An 18,930-nucleotide genomic window follows, 5' to 3' on the forward strand; every position below is an offset into this window, starting at 1 on the left:
AGGTGGCTGTGTCCCTTTAAAATGATATGCAGGATGCAGAGTGGCTGATTCACAGATTCCTAGGTACCCCATGTCTATTCACCATACACTACTGAGGAAGAGAAGGCTCACATAGTATATTAGGCTAAAGGGGGGAAAAAAGATCTTCCTCTCTCCCCGTCAAAGTTCCATGACTGATAAGTCTCTCCAAAGGGCTGTAAGGAATCGTTCATCTCCACGGGATTCAAGAGGAGATGCACAAAAAGGGCCAGATTATGATTGCCCTGATGGGGAAATCAGGGTGGGGGAAAGATAGCTCAAATAAGCATTTTGCCCCAGCCCATTGCGGCCCTGTACAGAGGCCAGACAGCGTGTCTGGGGACACTACTCCATGCTAGGGTCACTGGTTGTCCTAGTCTCCTGAGCAGGGCCCTACCTCCCTCTCCACTAACAACCCCCAGGAGCACAGATAGCACCTCTCCCTGGAATGGTGAGAAGGCGCAACCCCCTTGTTATCCCACCACCGTAAGACGGAGCCTTCAAGCACAGCCAAACAAGATGTTACACAGCATGGGATGAGAGAAGTTGAAATTTCAGAGGTTAATTACACAGGGAAGTCTCAGAGCTCTGACTCAGGGGAAGTGCCCATTGAAGTCGACATGAATTTTGTCTGACTTAAGAGCTGCAAGCTTTGACCTGCTGAGAAGCCTTCTTCCTACTTTACTTCAGTGCTGAACACAGATACGTCAGCAGGATATTTGCCTCTACTGTCCAAGAGGGACAGCTTTGGAATTATCCTTCACAACAACCTACCAAGGAAACACTCTTAATGACACGAGGTGTCACCTGCTGATAGTGAACTGGGCGAGAATGAAACTCTTGATAGCGAAGTAGAATGAACAGCCCAAATTATTGAGGGTCACTGAATTACTGTAGTCATCGATCCCATGGTCTGACCTCCAGTGCCTGGTTCCAACCTACCCCCTACTAGCCTGCTTGAAGCTGGTGGAAAGCCTCCGTCTGTGTCATGCAAAGGATTCCAAGAGCCCACCAAACTCCATTTGGTGCTCTCAGTGCGGAGATGGCTCTTGCCTCCAGCCTGAATTTCAACAATTAAATTTCTGTCAAGAAATGATTCACTGTAAGCAACTCCCACTGTGTTGTCCAGGAGGCAGGTACAGAAGCTGTTAGAGATACACTACTTTTGAAAGACTGCGTCTATTGGCTATAGATAGCCTACTAAGACCTCCAGGGAAAGTGCCGGGAAATTTGGCAGTGTTTAATAGCTTGGTAAAGTTTTCAGCCCTGGGAAAAGCTCCTATTTAACCCATTAAGAAAGCAGCGCCCACTATTTTGGTAAATAAAGGGTTAATATACTTAATGGAGCTGGTAGGAAAAACGCTGAGAAAAACGTTTTGTTGGTTGTCAAAATCAAAATGTTGCATGGAGACGGTTTTATTTCAACAAAGGTCTGAGGAAACCCTGCCTGGTGAGCTGCTGTGAAACCTGGGCTTCCAAGGGCTGTGGATCCAGGACAGCCTGCCAGGGGTGCTGTCTCAGAGTTGGGGACCCCTGGGCTTCCAGGGTCTCCAGCTCCAGGACAGGCCACCAGGCAGAGTGCCCTGGAGCCGGGGCGCCATGCCAATTTGCAGAAAACTTCAAAATGTGGGGTTTTCATTGTGAATCGGAACAAAACCTAATTTAAAAATATCTAAATCTTCGGCATAATGGAATTACCTTGCCCTGCCCACCTGTAATATTTAATACTGTTACTGGAGACAGAGCTAACATGCAGGACAGTCTGCATGAGAGGCAATTCTTCCTGTAGCACTAGCAGCAATGAGCTCAGCTGCTAATGTGTTAATGTAGCGCTGAAATGATTTTGCTTTGAATAGTACATGCTGACTGGCCGTGCAGCTACTGCAGTTTTCCTGGAGCAGTTCAATAAAGAGCTATGCCCTGATTGAGCCAGTGGCTTAAGCGCATGTGTGATTCTGTTGACATCAGTGTAGGTTTTTGAGGTCACGGTGTACTGACTCCCCAGAATGGATTCACCAAATTAGCAGCTCTGTCGATTAACTAATTGGGGATGTCCAAATTCAAGGGGAGTTTTGCCAATAAGGCCTTCAGGACTGGACTCTATGGTCATTCTTTCAGCAAGCAGAGTGTCTGCCTTGGACATATGCTTTGCTTACTGTTTACTCTCTTGCTTTTCTGATTTCTGATCTTTGTTCTCTTTGTAAAGGATTGTTATTCTGTGATAAAGTGCCAGTGCCCTCACTGTTTATTACAGCCTTTTATTAATACAAGCCATTGTACTTTGATGGGAAAACTCACACAAAATTTAATGTCAGTAGTTAGAAAATGACTGGCTTTTAGTTCCAGCTGGAGTAATTAATGGTTATTTGTAAATATCTATACCAAGCGGTTTTATCATCATGTTTTGGAATTGTTGTCAAATAATTAAGTGAAATTCTGAAGAAACTGTATTTCAAACTTAACAAAATAATCAAAGTTTATCTCATGTCAGATACTTTTTACAGCTAAAAGGAGCCTTTAGAAATCATAGCTTATAAAACTAGACACTTCATAGGTCATTTGTCTTGTATGCGGTGGAAAATCTGAAAAACAATTTGGGTGTCTTAATGGCATTGTGGGACTCTGCTATGTTTTATTTCAGGTTTTAGATTTATTTTCATTCTTTGTTGCTAACCTCACACATTTCCCCATCATTTTACTTTCAGTACTTCTTTGTTTGGTATGGTTGTGTTTTTGAGACAAGCCGAGAATGTCTTAGGGAAGATGGATGCTAGACATATAATTTATTATTAATATTAATTATATTGATAAAACAAACTGATGAAAGCAAGGAGGAAATAAGATAAATCTGTACAATATTTGAATTAAATGATTTTAAAAAGGTCACATTTTGAAAGAGGACTTACTGCTTAATCAGTGTACAATCTAATTTGGTTATCAGTTATATAAATTACATACATTACTGGATCTGTATATTGTGATCTCGTTGCATAACAAGAGATTCAAAACTCTGCTTTTATGGCAGATTAACTTCTTCCATGAAATGACTAGGACCAGTCTCAGAATCAAGTTTTCTAATGCAGAAGGCAGATCATAGAACTATATCTTGCTTTATGAACAAATATATATTTTTTTACATGTAAAACAATATAATTGTAAGAATCGGCAGAGTGCATTGCCTGTGAATTTCACGCTGGTTGAGCAATATCTCAGGTCTGACATGTTCTGCAGCTAATTTTCTGATTTTATTGCTCAACTGTTCCTTATCCATAAAAGAAGTATGCAACATGCTTGTGTTACAAACAATGGAAGTTATTTAAACAGAGTACCATCTGCAGCACAAAAAACTGTTAACTATTTCATTATATCCTGTTCCATTTATAGGGCGCTACCTAATTTGCCCTTGCAGAATTTGAAGAAAATCTACCACTCTCTGCTAACGGGCTGATCCCCACATCTGTGTCAGATAAAATCATAGTGCTTATTATTTGTTACCATGGATACCATGAAGATACTGCTGTCCACTAAAGATTACTAGAGGAAGACAACATAATTCTCTGGAACTAGTCCTGTTTTGCCTTCATACGTTGCTTTTAACCAGCCTGGTTCCACTGATGGGTACACTGCAAAAAAAATAAAATAATAATAATAATAATAAATAAATAAAAATATATAATATATATTAAAATCTGTTATAGTTAAATTTAATCCTTAACCCAGATGTTTGATTTAAAAAGATCAACATCATTATAAAAGATCAACATCAGATTAATGGAGACATAAACATTAAATTTGAAGTGAAAATCTCTTGACTTATCTCACAGATGCAGTTATGTTTAAGTATTGTGTGTATAGGAAGACTATCTAATACATCTTACCATTTGAAAATATCGCCCCCTGTGGGAAGGAGAGCTCATGACTGTGCTCAGCTTTACAGGAATACATGGCTTTGGCTTGTCTGAAAGATCAAAATATAAGTTTGTTACAAACAAGAAAAGGGGGAAAAAATGAATTTAAAAATCTGAGAAGCAGAGTAGTCAGCACTGAGCTGGGAAACATGGAATCCTGACAGAGCTCTAGGGAAAACTCAGGAATTTATCTAGACTAACTCCAGGTCTGCACATGATTTTCTGTAAGGCCTCGGGCAAGTCATGTAACTTCTTTGTACCTCATTTTTCCCAGCTCTAAGTAGAGATATCAAAATTTATGGGCATCGCCCACCACACTGAGGTGAGGTGAGGATAAATTTGTTCAAGACGTCATGTGTTATGTAAAAGTACTGTAGTTTGTGATGAAATTGGAGATTATCGGTAGCACTTTCTTCCCAGTCAGAACGTTAACTCAATGATCTAATATACCATCTGTGGTAGATTTTAATTTGTCAGCATAACTCCCCCCGACTTTCCTCCCATGAAATGAAATTAGTGAACTCAGAAGGTTATATTAAGGTGGACACAATTTACACATTAAGGACCTCTCTGCTCCACCCTGTGTGCCAGTGGTGCTGTGCAGACTGATGTAGAAGGATGGTTCAGCCATTCCCCTGCCTCCTCCACACCCACTTTTGGAGCTCCATGCACCCCTGTAGGAATTAGGAAGGAAGGAACCCTCCCCCAATAGGGGTTCCAGAGAGAGTTTAATGGACGGGTGGTGGTTGCTGAAGTTGTGGTGGAAATCTGAGTTTAAACCATCTGTCCAGAGGATGAAAATATCTTCAATGTATCTCATGTATATCATTGGTTTCACGATGCATTTGTCCAGAAATTCTTCTTCAAGGTGGTCCATGAAGAGGCTGGCATATTGCAGAGCCATCCTAGTACCCACGGCTGTTCCCATGGCTTGGACAAACTGTTTGTTGTTGAATTTAAAATTGTTATGGGTGAGGATGAAATGGATGAATTTGGTAATGAGTTCAGGGTGGATATCTGAGGACTGTCCACTGTCTTATAAATATATGAGGCAGGAATCTATGGTGTCATTGTGAGGGACATTGTTGTATAGGGAAGTGACATTCATGGTAGCGAGGCTGGTGTTCGGAGGGAGGTTGCTAATGCAGTGGACTTTCTGGAAGGAGTTGGTTGTGTCTTGGAGGAAGCTGGCCCTTTGTGTGGTGAGTGGTTTGAGGATGGCTTTTATGAGTTCTGATATTCCTTCATGGCACTCTTACTCTCTGGAACACTCCCACACTAGCATCAACTTCCTGGACATGACAATCAGCTTCAATAATGGAACCCCACAGACAACCATATATAAGAAACCCATGGATCGGTACACCTACCTTCATAGATCCAGTAACCACCACGAACACACCAAGAAATCTATTATCTACAGCCAGGCACTCAAATACTACAGAATATGCTCAGAGGAGAAAGTCCAGGATATATACCTTAACACCCTCAAAACTGTCTTTACCAAACAAGGACACTACATCAGAGAAGTAGACTGCACCATGAAACAGGACACCCAAATACTCCAGGAGAATCTGCTTCAATACAGAAATAGAACCCCCTCCGACCACACACCCCTAGTTGTCGCCTACCATCCCACACTGGAACCCATGTGGGGGTATCATCAAACAACCACAACCCACAGTTGATGGGGACCCTATATTGAAAGAAATCTTTCCTGAACCCCCTCTTCTGGCCTTCAAACAACCCCTCAACCTCTCTAAGCTCATCATCAGAAGCAAGCTCCCCACTGACCAGGACACACCCACTCAAAGCAGCACCAAACCCTGCCAGAACAACAGATGCAAAACCTGCAGAAATATCTCCACTGCTACACCCCCCACAACACACCTTTCAAGATCCATGGATCCTGCACATTCGTAACACAACATGTGGGGTACCTCATGCAGTGCTCTAAATGCCCTAATAACAACTATGTGGGTGAACCCAGACAATAACTACGCGCTTGAATGAACTTGCACAGGAAATGATAAAAGACAAAAACTCCCTATCACCTGTGGGTGGGCGAACACTTTTCACAAAGCAATCACTCTATATCTGACATATCAATCCTCATTCTCAAAGGAAATCCACCCAACACTTGCAAAAGACAAGCCTGGAAGCTTAAATTCATAACTCTGCTACACACTAAAAATCATGGACTGAACAGAGACACTGGATTTATGGCTTATTACAACAATCTGTAGCCCACTAACCCCCTTCTTTTTGTCCTGTGACTGCAGAGATGTTAACGGGCCTCTCTACCTTGAATCCCTTAGGGTATGTCTACACTACAGGATTAATTCGAATTTATATAATTCGAATTTAGGAAACCGATTTTATAAATTCGAATGTATTCGGCCACACTAGGCACCATTAATTCGGTGGTTTGCGTCCAAGCTACCATAGTAGCATCGATTTCCAGAGCGTGGCATTGTGGGTAGCTTTTACATAGCTATCCCATAGTTCCCGCAGTCTCCACCCCCCTTGGAATTCTGGGTTGAGACCCCAGTGCATGATGGGGCAAAAAACATTGTCGCAGGTAGTTCTGGGTACAGCCTCCCCCTCCCTCCCTGAAAGCAACGGCAGACAACCATTTCGCGCCTTTTTTCCTGAGTGAACTCTGCAGACTCCATTCTGCATCAAGCATGGATCCCGTTGTGCTCCAGAACGCAGTCTTGAACATTATAAACACCTCGCGCTTTCTCGTGGAGTTTATGCTTACACAGGACCAGAAAAAAGAGGCGAGGAGGAGGAGGTGGCGATTGCAGCGCAGCGACCAGCGTGATGAGGACATGGACACGGACACAGAATTCTCTGAGACCGCGGGCCCCGGTGCTTTGGAGATTATGATGTTAATGGGCCAGGTTATAGGCTTGGAACGCCGATTCTGGGCCCGGGAAACAAGCACAGACTGGTGGGACCGCATAGTGTTGCAGGTGTGGGACGATTCCCAGTGGCTGAGAAACTTTCGCATGCGTAAGGGCACTTTCATGGAACTTTGTGACTTGCTTTCCCCTGCCCTGAAGCGCCAGAATACCAAGATGAGAGCAGCCCTCACAGTTGAGAAGCGAGTGGCGATAGCCCTGTGGAAGCTTGCAACGCCAGACAGCTACCGGTCAGTCGGGAATCAATTTGGAGTGGGCAAATCTACTGTGGGGGCTGCTGTGATGCAAGTAGCCAAAGCAATCACGGAGGTGCTGCTACGAAAGGTAGTGACTCTGGGAAATGTGCAGGTCATAGTGGATGGCTTTGCTGCAATGGGATTCCCTAACTGTGGTGGGGCAATAGATGGAACCCATATTCCTATCTTGGCACCGGAGCACCAGGGTACCCAGTACATAAACCGCAAGGGGTACTTCTCAATGGTGCTGCAAGCACTTGTGGATCACAAGGGACGTTTCACCAACATCCATGTGGGCTGGCCGGGAAGGGTTCATGACGCTCGCGTCTTCAGGAACACCAATCTGTTTAAACGGCTGCAGCAAGGGACTTACTTTCCGGACCAGAAAATAACCGTGGGGGATGTTGAAATGCCAATTGTTATTCTTGGGGACCCAGCCTACCCCTTAATGCCATGGCTCATGAAGCCATACACAGGCAGCCTGGACAGGAGTCAGGAGTTGTTCAACTACAGGCTGAGCAAGTGCAGAATGGTGGTAGAATGTGCATTTGGCCGTTTAAAAGGTTGCTGGCGATCCTTATTGACTCGCTCAGACCTCAGCCAAACCAATATCCCCATTGTTATTACTGCTTGCTGTGTGCTTCACAATCTCTGTGAGAGCAAGGGGGAGACCTTTATGGCAGGGTGGGAGGCTGAGGCAAATCGCCTGGCTGCTGATTACTCGCAGCCAGACACCAGGGCGATTAGAAGAGCACACGATGAAGCGCTGCGCATTAGGGAAGCTTTGAAAACCAGTTTCATGACTGGCCAGGCTACAGTGTGAAATTTATGTTTGTTTATCCTTCCTGAAAACCCGCCCCCTTTATTGACTCATTCTCTGTAAGGAACCCACCCTCCCCCTTCCCCCAGCTTGCTTTCAAAGGAAATAAAGTCACCATTGTTTAAAAATCATTTATTCTTTATTAATTGATTATAAAAAGAGGGAGAGAACCTGAGTGGGGTTTGGGAGGAGGATCAGCGGGAAGGAAAAGCCCAGTAAAAAAAGGTTAAGAAAATGGCAGCCTTTTGCTTGGGCTGTCCACTGGGGTGGAATGGGAGGGTGTACGGAGCCTCCCCCCCCGTGTTCTTACACGTCTGGGTGTGGAGGCTATGGAACATGGTGAGGAGGTAGGGGGTTATACAGGGGCTGTAGCGGCACAGAACCTGAGTGGGGTTTGGGAGGAGGATCTGCGGGAAGGAAAAGCCCAGTAAAAAAAGGTTAAAAAAATGGCAGCCTTTTGCTTGGGCTGTCCACTGGGGTGGAATGGGAGGGTGTACGGAGCCTCCCCCCCCGTGTTCTTACACGTCTGGGTGTGGAGGCTATGGAACATGGTGAGGAGGTAGGGGGGTTATACAGGGGCTGTAGCGGCACTCTGTTCTCCAGCAGCCGTTCCTGAAGCTCCACCAGATGCCGGAGCATGTCTGTTTGCTCACGCAGCAGCCCCAGCGTTGCTTCCCGACTCCTCTGATCTTCCTGCCGCCACCTCTCATCTCGAGCGTCTCTCCTCTCCTCACGTTGGTCCCTTCTGTCCTCACGTTGGTCCCTCATGTCCTCACGTTGGTCCCTCCTGTCCTCACGGTCACTGGCTTCTTTCCTATACTTGCAAACCGTCTCCTTCCACTCATTCAGATGAGCTCTTTCATTCCTGGTGGATTGCATGATTTCGGAAAACATCTCTTCTCTCGTCTTTTTTTTACGACGCCTTATCTGGGATAGCCTTCGGGAAGGAGGAGGGAGGCTTGAAACATTTGCACCTGCTGGAGGGAGTGAAAAAAGGAGAGAATTTTTTTAATAGATACATTTTTCAGAACAATGCTTATACTCTTTCACGGTGTATACTATTCACATTACATAGCACATGTGATTTCTGTGCAAGGTCGCATTTTGCCTCTTAATATTGAGTGCCTGTGGCTTTGCTGCTAGAGATCACAGACGCAGGTCGGGGCAACAGAATTCACCTTGCATGCTGCCATGGTAAGCCACTGTCTTTAGGCTTCTGCGCCCTGCTTTCCCACATACCAAGCAAAGCCCGTTGTGCTGCAGTTTTCCTGTTAGCTTGTTTTCTGCTGCTGAAGGTTAACACCCCCCCCCCATCCAATTCTCTGGGATGAGTGCTTTCTCCCTCCCCCCACCGCGTGGCTGGTATCAGGGAAGATCCCTGCAGGAACCAAACTAACACCCCCCCCCCCACCCGCCATGAATTCTCTGGGATGAGTGCTTTCTCCCTCCCCCCACCGCGTGGCTGGTATCAGGGAAGATCCCTGCAGGAACCAAACTAACACCCCCCCCCCCACCCGCCATGAATTCTCTGGGATGAGTGCTTTCTCCCTCCCCCCACCGCGTGGCTGGTATCAGGGAAGATCCCTGCAGGAACCAAACTAACACCACCACCCCCCACCCGCCATGAATTCTCTGGGATGAGTGCTTTCTCCCTCCCCCCACCGCGTGGCTGGTATCAGGGAAGATCCCTGCAGGAACCAAACTAACACCCCCCCCCCCCCCACCCGCCATGAATTCTCTGGGATGAGTGCTTTCTCCCTCCCCCCACCGCGTGGCTGGTATCAGGGAAGATCCCTGCAGGAACCAAACTAACACCCCCCCCCACCCGCCATGAATTCTCTGGGATGAGTGCTTTCTCCCTCCCCCCACCGCCTGGCTGGTATCAGGGAAGATCCCTGCTAGCAAAACGCGAAAAGGTCTGGGCCAATCCTCCCCCCCACCCTTTGCACTTGGCTAAATGCAGGGAAGGATTTCTTTTCAGCCACAGGCAAACAGCCCAGTAGGAACGGCCACCTCAGTCCCCTTAATTAAATTCCCTTATTTCAACCAGGTTACCCTAAGCGATATCACTCTCCTGAGGATTACACAGCAAGATAAAGAACGGATGTTGCTTGAATGCCAGCAAACACCGGGACCATACGCTGCCAGGCTCTGTCAGGCAATGATACCAGATTACTTGCTACTAGCATGGCGTGGTCAAGTGTCCTACCATGGAGGACGGAATAAGGCTGCACTGCCCAGAAACCTTGTGGCAAGGCTTTTGGAGTACCTCCAGGAGAGCTTCATGGAGATGTCCCTGGAGGATTTCCGCTCCATCCCCAGACATGTTAACAGACTTTTCCAGTAGCTGTACTGGCTGCGAATGCATCCCAAGTGCTCAGGGCAAATTAATCATTAAAAATGCTTGCTTTTAAACCATGTTTTATATTTTAAAAGGTAAACTCACCTGAGGTCCCTTCCATGGGGTCATGGTCTTGGGTGCTGGCTTGGGAGGCTTGGGAGGGTACTTCAGTCAGGGTGAGAAACAGTTCCTGGCTGTTGGGGAGAACGGAGAGCTGGGTGCTCTCTGCCAGCTCGTCCTCCTCCTCCTCCTCTTCCCCTTCCACGGAATCATCAGGTGTACCTGATGAGATTATCCCCAGCTCGGAATCCACAGTCAGAGGTGGGGTAGTGGTGGCGGCCCCCCCTAGAAATGCATTTAGCTCAGCGTAGAAGCGGCATGTCCGCGGCTCTGACCCGGAGCGACCGTTTGCCTCCTTTGCTTTTTGATAGGCTTGTCTGAGCTCCTTGACTTTCACGCGGCACTGATCTGTGTCCCTATTGTGGCCTCTCTCCATCATGCCCTTGGAAATTTTTTCATAAGTTTTGGCATTTCGTCTTTTCGAACGCAGTTCAGCTAGCACTGAATCCTCTCCCCATATAGAGATCAAATCCAGTACCTCCTGTACGGTCCATGCTGGTGCTCTTTTTCGATTATCAGCCTGCATGGTTACCTGTGCTGATGAGCTCTCTGTGGTCACCTGTGCTCTCCACGCTGTGCAAACAGGAAATGAAATTCAAATGTTCCCGGGGCTTTTCCTGTCCACCTGGCCAGTGCATGCGAGTTCAGATTGCTGGCCAGAGCGGTCACAATGGTGCACTGTGGGATAGCTCCTGGAGGCCAATAACATCGAATTGCGGCCACACTAACGCTAATTCGAATTGACAAATTCGATTTTGGCGCTACTCCGCTCGTCGGGGTGGAGTACAGAAATCGAATTAAAGGGCCCTTTAATTCGAATTAAATGGCTTCGTTGTGTGGACGGGTCAAGCGTTAATTCGAATTAAGGCAGCTAAATCCGAATTAAAGTCGTAGTGTAGACCAGGCCTTAGAATATGTGCTAACTACTTATGCTAAACAATCCATTCCACCCTGCATTTAGCTATGAGGCTCGGAGTACCTTTCACAGACCTGAAGAAGAGCTCTGTGTGGCTTGAAAGCTTGTCTCTCACCTGAACAGAAGTTGATCCAATAAAAGATATTGCCTCACCCACCTTGTCTCTCTAATAAATTCCAGTCAGCACAGACCTAGATTTTCACAAAGCTCATACTTCAGTTTTTGGGTGTCCTCTTCCAGGCACCTTAAAGGGTCCTGATTTTCAGCACTTTTTGATAATCAGGCCCTTTTAAGGGGTCTCAAGTTTGACACCCAATAGCACTAGACACTTTTGAAAACCTTGACCATAGCCCCTTTTGTGTGGTGGTGGTGGTGGTAAAGAGGACAGCACACCACTCCAGGTGATATCTCTGCCTCTCATTTCTAGCAGGGAAGAGAAACCCTGAACTCATTCAGAAGAAAAACAGATCGTGCCTCCCTGTTGATGCTATTATTTGTATTGTAGTAGCACCTAGCGGAGCCAACTTTGATTGGTGCTTCCAAGCACTGTACAAACACACAGTGAGAGATCGTAAGCTCTTCAGGGCAGGGACTATCTAAACAGACAAGACAAACAAGGAAGTTTTGTTACCCCTCTTACAGCTGGGGAACTGATGCAAAGAGAGATCTGATAGCTTGTCTAAGATCACACTGGAAGTCCGGGACCTGTCTGGGACTGAACTCTTATCTACAGAGTCCCAGTGTGGTGCCCTAACCACAAGCCCTCCTCTTTAATTTGATATGATAAAGAGCTCTATAAACATTTATGGTAAGTATGTTCATAGTTCTCCCACAAAATATCTATTTCCCGTATCACTTAACCATAAAACTATACATAACACAAACATGAGACCAAAAACCAGATAATCTAAGGTATCCTGTACTGAATTTAATAAACCACAGAGATGATTATAAACACATGGATAATATGCAATACCCTCAGTATTTGGTAAGGCTGTAAACCTTTACAGTCAGGCTGTGTTCTAAACCAAGGTTAAGAGTTCAAATGCTACAATGAGAAGGGGAAGCTAAGAACAGAGAGAGAAGAAATGGTAACGTTGTGGAGTGTGTGTGTGGAGAAATAAGCTATTTAGCTTTCCTGGAGTCAGAATATGTTGATTTTTATTGTGGCGTTAAAATGAGATAAGTGGAATAAATACAATTCTTTCTTTCTCTGGCACTTTCTTTAAGTTTAGTGAAATATACCAATTTCAGCTGAATGGGGGATGTTTATCTCCAAAAATGAAATAAATTTGAGAAAAAATAGGGTGTCGGTCTTGTATTCTCCAATTAAGAGAAAGTTTGTAGGGACCCGAGTGTCAAGTCATTGCACCTATAAAATGAGTGAACAAAATGCAGTGATTAATCTGCACAGTCATATAAATGCAGTCAAGTGTGAGCAAGTTTGCTTGAATTAAACAGTTTCTTCAAGTGATCTTCTTATTATTTTAATTTGTTGTTATTATTCTTGACATACAGAATAATTATACCCCACTGACATCATGTACAAATAAAACAGTGTGCGTGAAATAGCACAGGGATAGGCCTAATCTAGAAATATATGCCCATGACTTTTTGACTAATTTTCAGGCTCCTGATTATTCCCTCAATCTCCATCACATTTTGTGATTATTAAGATATCATTTTCCTATGATGGTACTGTCCAGCCACAATGTGTTATCAAGCTTTCACGGCTCAAGGTAATCTTATTGTGTGCAACTGCGCAGAGGGACATTCTCTCCGGTGGTGCTAATGCTTTCTTTCAACCAATGCTGCCAGTCGAAGAGGGTGTGAAAATAGCACTATCATCTATAGTGAGGCTCTTAAAAGGATTAACATTATTTTGAAGAAGAGAGTTACTCATGCCGTTCAGTGCATAGAAGAGTTAGATAATGGCATCTACCTCTCCTAAGAGTTCACTTTCCTTAACTTGAGTTGAACAGGTTACCTAGCGGAGAATACATTTGTCTTCCCCTCATAGGGTGGCAGGCCCCAGTAAATAAAGTAAGTCAGCTCCCCTGTGCCAGAGCAGGTGCTTCCATTTAGCCAATGAAGAGGGCAGAGCAGCAGCTGGGAGATATCAAGGAACAGGGAGAGAGCCGGTAACAGAAAGTCCCAGTGAGTCACAGCAGGGCTGGTTCAGTCAGGAAGGGCAGGTGGGCACTGGCAAAGACCAGGGGACTGGAGTGGTCTTAGAGGGAAACAGAAGGGTGGTTCCTGGGGACAGGTTGAAGGCAGGGGAGCAGTAAGAGACTGTTTTCTGGCTGGTGTCTCCAAGACAAAAACCAGGGCCAGAGGGCTGGAGAGGGCTGAAGGCAGGAGGAGTAGCAGCAGAGGGAGCTGCCTCCTGGCTCTAAGTTGAAGAACTGCAGCCAAGGGCTGGAGAGGACTGAAGGAAGGAGAACAGCGGAGGAGCTTAACTTCTGACATCTTCAAGGCCGGTGAGCTGGACCCAGAGAAAACATGAGAGGGCCAGGGGAGTGAGGGATGCTTTCCTGGCAAAGATGCTCCCACACGAAACTCTGTGGGGGTTCCCAGTGGGAAGAGCGGAAATCTGTCCTGGTACAAGGACAGGAGAGGACTGACCGAGTCCAGGCATGGTTGAAGGTATATGGGGCATCAAGGGATGAGGTGTCTTGAGTTTTAATGACTGCTTGTGCTGGGGTGAGAAATGGACTACATGTTTGGGACTTTTGCTATGGATTATGTTGTTGTAATAAATCAGGAAGGGCAGTATTGAAACAAGAAAGCCTGAAGAGAATTAGTGGGTCACCCGAGAGGGGAAACTGAAACAAGGGTGCCTGTCATGCCATGGCCTGCCACAGGAGGGCACTCCAGGCAGGGGCTGCCCTATGACACTCCCCATTTTCAGGCCTACTTTTACATTTTTCCTGAATCCCTAATGATGAGTTTATGATTGTTGGCATCAAAACATTTGGGTGATTATCTAAATCTCAGCAGATCATCAAAATATTATTGATTATTGCATGGTGCCAAAGCCCCCGCCCCTCCAAGCTCATCATCAAAAGCAAGCTCCTCACAGACCAGGAGTCCTCATCTGCCAAGGGAACCTGCACAACACCTTCAAAAGACGAGCCTGGGAGCTTAAATTCATAACTTTGGCTGACACTAAAAACCATGGACTCAACAGAGACACTGGATTCATGGCTTATTACAGCAACCTATAACCCACTAACTCCTCCCCCCCCCCACACACACACCCAAGCTGCCTTTCCCCCCCTTCCTCTAACTACTTATGCAAAACAATCTGTCCCACCTTGTAATTCTCTATGACATTCTGAGTAAAAGACCTGAGGAAGAGCTCTGTGTGACTTGAAAGCTTGTCTCTCTCAAACAGAAGTTGGTCTAATAAAAGATATTACTTCACCCACCTTGTCTCTCTAGGCACTTTATAGGCAGCCTGAAGTGTTAGATTCCTGCTCTAAAGAATGTAGTCTACATAGACAACGTACACATGAAAGAAAGGAATGGGATGCAATTGTAAGTGCCAGAGATTTTGTTTGGATTCTTTTAAAGTGTTACGCTTTGTATAGGACTGTCAGACAACTGATTAGGTAATGCTTCTTTGCATGGATTTATAGGACATGGATTTATAGGCCTTGAGGTACAGTCTAAGGTGGAACTTGAAGGAGAACAGAGTGTGGAGGCACGTGGCTTCCAGGTGCATAAGGACATGTGAAATAAGGCACAGAAGCAAGAGGACAATGATGACAACCGGATGGATATGTTTAATTACATAGCAAGGAAGAGACGCAAAAGGGAACATAGGTCCTCCCCCTTCCCTAGACATCATACTACCAAGCCAATTGATTCAAATCCTGAGCCTGTTCCCCCAGGACCTTGCTGCCAACTCAGATGAAATCATGATCACTGCACCCTCTCTCTCATTCTTTGAGCTGTTCCCTCTCGTGCAATTTTGGTCACCTCTATGCCATGATGTTCACTCCGGTCAGTAGCTTCTCATTTACCTGAGCCCCCAAGAGTGCTGTGTGCCCCTAATGGAAAGCTAGAGAACAGGAAACCTCACATTTCCCAGACTAAAAAGCGACAAAGAGTCCTGTGGCACCTTATAGACTAACAGACGTATTGGAGCTTAAGCTTTCGTGGGTGAATACCCACTTTGTCAGATGCATGCTTTTTACAGATCCAGACTAACACGGCTAACCCTCTGATACTATTTCCCAGACTGTAAGCTCTTCGGGGCAGAGACTATTTCTCTATGTATTTTTGTACAACATCTATCACAACGGGGCCTCAATCCCCATTGGGGCTGGTGGGCAATACAGCAATATATGCATAAAGAAATAATAACTATGCTGCTTTTCTGTCATGGGTATTATACATCAGTGACAGGGATTAGATCCAGTGTGGAGCAAAGGGATACACCATGGTCTGATAGCTGGGTGCTCCACCAGATTGATAGCTTAGCCTTAAAGCTAGGTTTGAGGGAAAGGGAAAAGTAGTGAGAGTGAGGATGGGGAGGCAAAAATGCAGCTGGGACTGGAATAAGGGAGAGAGTTATCAAAATCTGAGTAAAGTTCTGGGAATGGGCATATATTCTGCCTACCAAAATGCACTAATTTAGAACACTCATTTTGCTGCTTTCTGAATAAAGAGATCTAATCAAACTGATACCACTGTGGATAAAGTGAATGGATAGCAAGTGTGAAAAATCAGGACACTTTTTTTTACCAGGGTGGGGAGTATAATTGCATATATAGGACAAAGCCCCTAATATCAGGACGGTCCCAATAATATTGGGACATCTGGTCACCCTAACTGTGGAAGACACATTCATGTACAGCTGAAAACAGTGCACAGGTTTAAGCTAAAGGAAACAAGCAACAGAGGGGTGTTCATGGCTGGGGTACATTATAGCTGACCAACCTAGGAAGAAGAGGTGAAAATGCTGTTTCTAGGAAGGGTATTAAGCATGTCCAGATCACAAGAGTGATAGTAAAGGAGACAATCTGCAGACACCTGTTGGAAAATGAAAGTCGATGGGACTTGTGCGCCTAAATCACTTAGGTGCTTTTGAAAATGTCACCCATTGTGTAGATGACAACGTTTTGTTTCAGGCGGTAGAATCTACAAATCGCAATGTAGCTATTTAGAGGCTGAGTTCTGGATCGGGAAAAAGTAGTTGAAAATCTGGAAGCAAGGGACACTGGTGATTCCAGAGATTAATAATGGAATAGAGGCTTTCCTCTAGGCTGCTGGTTCTACTTTAGCAGGACCAAAAGCTGTTACTATCTGATGATTGTTTGGTGGTCTATGTGAAACGAGTTGTCGGGAATTGTCCAACTCCTTCCTCATGGACTCAATGGACACAGAGACTGAGCCACTCTTAATCAGCCCCAGTGTAGGGATGACACCCTTGGGGGACTGGTGTGTGGGAAGCCTGTGGCGCTCTGCAGCTTGCTCTGTAGACTGCACGCTTTATTCTCTTGGGCTACCAAACGTGATGCTACACATGAGCACTACATTCAGCAACATTTTATTTTTCATGTCCAAAATTGCTTCTGTTTTTTTTTTTTTTTTTTTGAACTTTGTAACAATGGTGAGGAAATGGAAAGAATCCTTGTTTTAGGTCCTGATCATGGAAGTTGATCTGTGTGAGAAGACTTCTGGGGAACCCCACTGACTGGCCTGGGAATTGAGGTCTGTGTGTGCAGAGCAGTTTGCAGGGCCAAAGCCTCGTGGTGGAACATATTCGGCCAAGTTTTACTTGGCAGACACAAATGTTAGAAACTGAATTACACACTGTATTGCAGCTTCATTTATAACAGAATGCCCCTTTATCACTGCAACATTTACATGCATGAGCTAACAGCGTGGATTCCTGTACTAACTTACAGAAGGACACCGGATCTCAAAGCTCAGATACCAAGCAATAGACACTCCAGAAACACTTCATATGGATGAATGGATGAAGGTGGCAGTAACATTGTAAAGTCAGAGTTTACCATACTTTGACTGCTGGAATTCCTGCATATGCGTATCTGTGTTTCCCCCCTTCTCTGTTAAAATGATCCATATATTTGTATTTTTATGAATGCACATACCCTTTCTAGTAGGCTATTATGGAGAGATCAAGAAAATTAACTTGTGGGGTGAGACAGGTCAAATTTACCATGATTTCAGTGGAGCAAAGAGACAGAAGAATGCTTTAAGGGCTCAGTTTGGCCCTCATGTGCATAGCATGCATGCAGGTTTAAGCAAGAACTGGTTCTGACTGCTCCCTTGTTGCAGAGGCTGGTCTGACTCAAACAGCACTGCAGTAACAGCTGAGCCACCTTTTATCTCTTCCTTCCTCATTCTGTCTGCTGCCCTCTCATTCTCCTTGTTATTGTCACTAGTCTGCTTTCTTATGAAGACTGGATAGAGGAGCTATTAAGCCTGTCAAGCCTTTCCTCCTTTGCCATCTATCATCTGCCCTCCACCCCCATTATGAAGCTGCACAGCTACTTTCTTCTTTGTCAGATTCTTGCTTCTTATGTGGTTTATATAAAAGTACAACAGAATGGGAGCTGAGCAGGAGGGAGGAAGGGGAGCAACACACAGTGGGAAGGAGGAGGAGCAGAGTAGAAGTAGAGTGCCAGAGAACAGCAAAGCAGGGCTCTATCGAGGCTCCCTCAGCTTGTGTGCCACACAAAACAAGCATCTGTGCCCCACCCGACTCAGCCATGCTGCTGCCTTCTCCCTCCCTCTCTCCCTCCCGTAACATCATAAGGTCCTGGCAACTCAAACTGATCAGCTTTCTCTTGAATTGGATCCTGCCACCTGCTGGGTGGCAGTCAGCTGTCAGACCTAGACTGTAAATTACTAAGCATTTTGGTGCCTGCCTGCTTGCCAGTTTCACATCAGCCCCTACGGTTCCATGGATTATTGTTATTGGATGTTATATGTCTGTTACTCTATGGCTCGGAGGTCCCATTAGGCTCAGGGTCTTGTTGTTCTAAGGGCTACACAAAAAGGTGGCTGTGATACCAGTCTCATAAATTGGAAAGCCAGAAGGGACCACTGCGATCATCCAGTCTGACCTCCTGCATAATACAGGCCGTAGAAGTTTCCTGAGTTAATTCATGTTTGAACTAGAGTATTTTTTCTTAAAATCAGGGGAGGGAGGATCACAGGGCATGGATCACTTGATGATTACCTGTTCTGTTCATTCCCTCTGGGGCACCTGGCATTGGCCACTGTAGGAAGACAGGATACTGGGCTAGATGGACTTCTGGTCTGACCCAATATGGCCGTTCTTATGTAACCCAATACTGATTTTAAAATTGCCAGTGATGGAGAATCCATGACAACCTTTGGTAAGTTGTTCCAATAATTACTTACTGTCACTGTTAAATATTTGCACCTTATTTCCAGTCTGAATTCATCTAGCTTCAACTTCCAGCCATTGCATCGTGATATATCTCTGTCTGCGAGACTGAAGAGTCCACTATCAAATTTTTGTTTCTCATGTTCCTCATTTTGTAACTTATAAACTGTCGTCAAGTCACCCTTTAACCTTCTCTTTAAGCTAAATGGATTGAGCTCTTGGAGTCTCACTACCTCGAAGTGCTTACAATAAAG

The 18,930-nt window shown here is 45.3% G+C and overlaps 1 protein-coding gene across 1 annotated transcript in view; it reads right to left on the reverse strand.

Annotated features, from left to right (window-relative positions):
• Positions 1–3,552: 3,552 nt before the first annotated feature.
• Positions 3,553–18,930, reverse strand: part of ARHGAP42 (Rho GTPase activating protein 42) — a 296,892-nt gene continuing 281,514 nt past the window's right edge. The window contains exons 23-24 of the mRNA XM_065406329.1: positions 3,897–3,976; positions 3,553–3,641 (exon numbers count right to left, since the gene is read on the reverse strand). Coding sequence (XP_065262401.1) covers positions 3,553–3,641; positions 3,897–3,976 — 169 coding nt within the window. The remainder of the gene's footprint in view (positions 3,642–3,896; positions 3,977–18,930) is intronic.

Source organism: Emys orbicularis, chromosome 1 (genome assembly GCF_028017835.1).
Source record: "Emys orbicularis isolate rEmyOrb1 chromosome 1, rEmyOrb1.hap1, whole genome shotgun sequence".
NCBI lineage: Eukaryota > Metazoa > Chordata > Testudines > Emydidae > Emys > Emys orbicularis.